The 5,735-nt window shown below is 33.7% G+C and overlaps 1 protein-coding gene across 1 annotated transcript in view; it reads left to right on the forward strand.

Moving 5' to 3' along the window:
* Window positions 1–253: 253 nt before the first annotated feature.
* The window catches only part of casp21 (caspase 21, apoptosis-related cysteine peptidase), a 5,757-nt gene continuing 275 nt past the window's right edge, over window positions 254–5,735 (forward strand). Inside the window, exons 1-6 of the mRNA NM_001386318.1 lie at window positions 254–717; window positions 948–1,036; window positions 4,041–4,175; window positions 4,258–4,436; window positions 5,008–5,131; window positions 5,212–5,735. The exon at window positions 5,212–5,735 is cut by the window's right edge and continues 275 nt beyond it. Of these exons, the coding sequence (NP_001373247.1) occupies window positions 689–717; window positions 948–1,036; window positions 4,041–4,175; window positions 4,258–4,436; window positions 5,008–5,131; window positions 5,212–5,456 (801 nt within the window). The 5' untranslated portion in view covers window positions 254–688 and the 3' untranslated portion in view covers window positions 5,457–5,735. The remainder of the gene's footprint in view (window positions 718–947; window positions 1,037–4,040; window positions 4,176–4,257; window positions 4,437–5,007; window positions 5,132–5,211) is intronic.

Below are 5,735 nucleotides of genomic sequence, written 5' to 3' on the forward strand. Positions count from 1 at the left end.
CAAGCCTATAACCACCCCCCCCCCCCCAAAAAAAAATAAATAAAATTAAATTAAATAAAATAAATAAAAAAACTTAGAAAGGGTTTTGCTATTTTGGTGAAAACTTGGGAAGGTTGACATTTGCATTTCCTCTCTTTACCAGAAATGTTTTTATTTTTTAAATTTTTTTTCAACTTGGCTATATGCTTCATTCTCTATCACAAGATATCCGAGGACAGTATTATTACTTTTTTAGGTACAAGTCTATATTTTACACGCATTACTCACAGAAATACTTTTTCTCTTCTGGTCTCTGATAAACCCCGCGAACTTTGGTTTCCTCACAGCGCCAAATAAGGAGAAAAAGATTGTACGTCATTGAGGTTTGGTTTTCATTCGAAATTTCAATGGACTAATGACTGTAATACCATGAACCTGACGTGTAAATACAATCATTACATTTATTGTCAGAGTGTATGTAGAATTTCCCCTGGTTTTGTAATGTGAAAACCTCACGAATCCAAGTGCAGCAGATCCCGACCGCACGTCACATCATTAGTCACCGGACTTTGAAATCCTGCACAGTAAAACGAAAGCAAAAGACGAGGGAAATGTAGATTGAGACGTGAGATTGTACAACGGGTCTTCATTCAGTATTGCTGTCTTTCTAGTACGCGACACAGTGTTTTTTAAGGAGTCAAGTCTTAGAATGAGTTTACAAGCTTCTAAAGACAACAGGTAAGCCTCTTAGTTTATATAATTTCACTAACAAAATTGTATTGTGTTTATATTTTAATTAATATTTACGTGTAATTAATGTTTACGTAGCTTGTTGTTATATTTTGACAACTTTTACATTACATGTACACTATACTTGATCTGAACTGTCAAAACAATGCTAGTTATTCATATTTAAGAGAATTTCTCACTTTTGGCTTTGTGTTTTAAAGTGTATGTTGTGTTTACAGTGCTGTTACGAAGCCCTGTGCATTTGAGCCCTATAAGAAGCATAAAAACATAGGCAAATGTTTAATCATCAGCAATGAACACTTCCCTGGTGAGTTGTCTGTCAGTCTGTATTTGATCTATGACCTGCTTACAATATTTGAACTTTTGTTTAAGAGGTAATTGCCCTATTAAATGGCAAATATAAAACTATTCATCATTTATATTGCAAATCGTATCATATTGTACCTTGATGTTAATTATGTAACAGGTATTGGCTTAAAAAAACTGAAAATTATTATATTATTAAATATAATTAATAATTATTATATTATTCAATTAGCTGAATTTCTTTTCAATCTGTATCTTAACTGAACAAGGATAAAGTAGTTTAATGCATTACTTGTTTACAGTATTTAAATGCCTATTTAAATGTCTGGAAAAACTATAATATTTATCCTGATGCAACTATCTGTAACATGAATTTGCATTTTGTTAACACATTTCCTGTTACGAAGCCCTGTGTATTTGCGCTATAAGAAGCATTAAAAACATAGGCAAATGGTTAATCATCAGCAATGAACACGTCCTGGTGAGCTGTCTATTAGCCTGTATTGGGTCTATGACCTGCTTACATTATTTGAACTTTTATTTGAGAGGTAATTGCCCTATTGAATGGCAAATATAACTATACTACTCATCATTAATATTGTAAACCAAATCTTGAACATTACACTCTCACAGGCATCTTGATCATTTCTTTTCAATCTATATCTCCACTGAAAAAGCATAAAGTAGTTTAATTCATTATTTGTTTTATTATATTGTATTGTGTACTTTGTTTACAGTAGACGCCCCTTTAAATGTTTAAAAACTAATATTTATCCTTATGCAACTATTTGCAAAATGAATATGCAATTTGTTAACACACTTCCTTTAACCTTGATTCTTGCTGACTTCAGCTATTCTGTTTTGAGGTTTAATACCACAGTGGCTTCTAGTCTTAAGTTTCTACTCATGTGATTTTCAGCAATCTAGTCCTGTTTTGTTGCCTTTCTGTTCCTTATATATTAAAAAAAACTTCCCCATAGCTTGCTTTGCATTGATGAATGGTCGACTCTACATTTATGCATAATGTAAAAGATTTATTAAATTAAAAGGAGTTATGTGAGTATAATATATAAAACTTTTTTAAATACATTTTATACATGTTGATTTTAGGGTTCTGCAAAAGCAAACCTTTGAACACGGGTTTCGATGTGCATGTTTTTAAATTGTAGGTTTATTGTTTTTATCTGAACTACAAACACGCAATTTTATTAACACAATGACACCATGTAAATTGTGTGTTACTTGGTGATCCCACTTTGTAAAGAATTGCTATGTTACACTAATTACTTGGAATGCATAGCGTTTTTATTATTATTACTATTATTATTATTAGGGCTGCACAAAATATTGTTTCAACATCTATCTTTTTCTAAAATAAATGATTCAAAGATGATTCCTTGGATTTACTCTTTTTTAAGTTATGTGGTTGTAAACAATAAATTTAAATTAAGTTGAACGTTCCTAAATTAGTTTGTTTGTTTAAATTTAACGCATAAATTGTTTGCAACAATTCTGCAGACATATTTTTTTCAGTCCAATGTGCAAATCCCAGCCTGATCTCACGAGAAAACGTAAGTATTTTACGTTTTGCCAGTTTAGTGGCTAATTCGTACAAGTTCAGTCGTACGAAATTGTACGATTTTAAAAAGGAGGCGTGGCACCTAACCCCACCCTCAAACCCAACCATCATTGGGGGATGAGCAAATCGAACTAAATTGTACGAATTAGATCGTACGAATACATACGAATTAGACACTAAATCAAAAAGTTACGAATAACTCTGCTATTGTGTTGGCAAATCCACAATAGTCACATCGCAGGATCTGCAATGCCTGTTCAGGTGAAGTTCAGTTTTAGTTTATTCATCCATTAGGAAATTTAAGTTGGATTATTGTTGATTAAGAACAACCTTTTGAAGTTCAGCCTTAATAGAAAGAAAGTTTTTCATTTGAAAGTTTGCTTTGTTTTTAAGGCCTGACTTAGTGTATTCAAATCGTTTGTGTATAAGAAATTATACTATTTAGTTTTAACATAGATTAATTGTTTATTTTTTATACAATGAAGACTTTGTTGTTTGTTTGCAGTGTTGTTTGTTTACATTTTATTATTTAATTTCTGTACCTGAATACAGTAGAAGACTTTCCAGAAAAACATAAAATGCTGTCTGTTTGATTGATGCAGATTGTCTGTCCAGCGTAATCATCCCAATCAATATAAAATTATGAAGTCTTTCCAAATTGAGCTATTCAAGTCATCTGATCGAATTATATTCATATTGCTGTATATTGCAGAAAAAAGAAACATGGCATTGTCAGGTTTTCTGTTACCGTGCAGCCCTAATAATAATAATAATAATAATAATAATAATTATTATTACCATTATTACTTCTACTACTACGACTACTACTGCTAACACTACTACTACTATTATTATTGTAATTATTATTATTATTATTCAGTATATATTGTTTTACAACAGCATTGTTTTCTCTTTGCAAATCTTTTAAAAAACTTTAAACTATGTTTGAACATTCTGATAATTGAAAGTTACTCCACATGATTAAACAACTCTGGCTCATTGGGAATATTTGACCAGGGCTACATTTATGATACACATTTCTCAATTCTCAAAAATGTAGCCCTGGGCACATATTCCCTATGAGTCTGAGTTGTTTAATCATGTAGGCTAAATGTTAACTGTCATCAATTATTCACTGAAGCATTAACATTTAATCACAACCCAGGCTTATTAGAGAGATGTGTCCAGGGCTACATTTTTGAGAACCAAGAAATATTGGTATCATATTTTTCGCCAAAAATTATTCTTAGTTATTGTGTTTGATGACTGATGATTAATTTGATTGCTGAAGAAGCATTCAACCTATTTGTTTTTGTCATTTACAGCTTTCTCAATAGATCTAAAAGAATCACTGAAAGACTGCTTAAGTGTTATTACCGTATAATTAAATACAGAAACATTAAATTCCTTACACATCCATTCCCAGATTCACCACGTTTGTATAGAAAGGGCAATTCAGTAGACGAACGCAGACTTTCAAGCACATTCAAGTCCCTGGGTTTTCATGTAAAGGTGGAGAACAACCTGTCAGCTAATCAAATGATCGATGCACTGAGGACAGGTACAGAATGGTGTCTTTTTTTCAGAATACTGGTTGTGTCATTATGCCTGTATAAATTTATAAACTTGGTGTTTTGCCCCAGTGTCTGAGGAGGACCACACAGATAATTCCTGCTTTGTATGTGTGCTGATGAGCCATGGAGAGGAAGGGACAATCCTTGGATCGGATGAGCGCTGGATCCCTGTCAAAACGCTGACCTCTCTTTTGACCTCTGACCTCTGCCCTAGCCTGCGGGACAAGCCAAAAATTTTCTTCCTACAAGTAAGTGTCACTTTTGTTACTTCAGACTTAGAGAAAACTGAACAAATGTCTCTAATTCTTTCCACTATCGAAAAGTGAAGCCAAAATTTCACATGTATGGCTGCTGCCATCTTGTGCAGATTAGAGCCAGACTCTGTGCTTTAACGATGAGTTGAAGCTGTGGTGTTAAAGTCCCAGACAAACATCCTAAGAACTATACAAAATTTTGTTTGCAAACAGTTTGCCTCATGTTTTAATCATTTACATCAGGGATGTCCAGACTCAGTTCTGGAGGGCCGGTGTCCTGCAAAGTTTACTTCCAACCCCAATCAGACAGCTGACCTAGCTAATCAAACTCTTACTAGGCTTTCTAGAAACGTCCTTGCAGGTGTGTTGAAGCAAATTGGAGCTAAAATTTGCAGGACACCGGACCTCCTAGATCGAGTTTGGACCACCCTAATATACATGGAGAATTGTGTGCTATACTGCAGCCAGCCACAAGGGGGCGATGAGCATATTTTGGCTTCACTTTTTAAAATGAGTGAGGAATCCTATTTTACAGTATTTATAATTAAATTGTTAACATTTTCAGGCCTGTAGAGGAGTGGAATATGATCCTGGTGTCGAAGCAGACAGTGTTGAAGCTTCGGAAGACTTCTTCGGAATATCTGACGTCCCTGAGCTGGATTTTCTCTGCTGTTATTCCACAGTGGAAGGTTTGCATCAGCAACGTTGATTGTTTTTATGTCATTTTTATATACTCTCCCCATGCATTAAAAAACTTATTTCTTTACAGGCTACTTTGCATGGAGAAATCCAGAAACGGGGTCTATATTTATCCGTGAACTTTGCAAGACGTTGATGGATTGTCGTCTAGAGATTATTCAGATTCTGACAAGAGTAAACCATCTTGTGGCTTATTACTTCCAGTCTTACACCTTGGAACTGGAAACAAATAGGAAGAGGCAGATGCCATGCTTTGCCTCTAGACTGACCAAGGATTTTTACCTTCATGTTGCAGAGAAGAATAAGAAATTGTAACTGTTATTCACTTGCATCAATTTTGTGCAAGTAGAAGCAGCAGTGTTCACAGGGCATTCACAGGGTTTCTGCCAGTCATAATTTGTCTTTCCACAATTTAAAAAGAACTTTAATAAAATGAATGACATTAAAAGTTATTTAAAAAGTATGTTTTAAAGAGTAAATTTACACATTTAAACATTGCATTATTTTGTAGGAGAGCATCACCTTTTGCAGTGTTATCAGAAGGTGCATAAAAGGGTATATGTTTTAGTTCAATTATAGGTATTTGTTCTGTAC

The sequence above is a fragment of the Danio rerio genome, chromosome 21 (assembly GCF_049306965.1).
Source record: "Danio rerio strain Tuebingen ecotype United States chromosome 21, GRCz12tu, whole genome shotgun sequence".
In the NCBI taxonomy this organism is placed as follows: domain Eukaryota; kingdom Metazoa; phylum Chordata; class Actinopteri; order Cypriniformes; family Danionidae; genus Danio; species Danio rerio.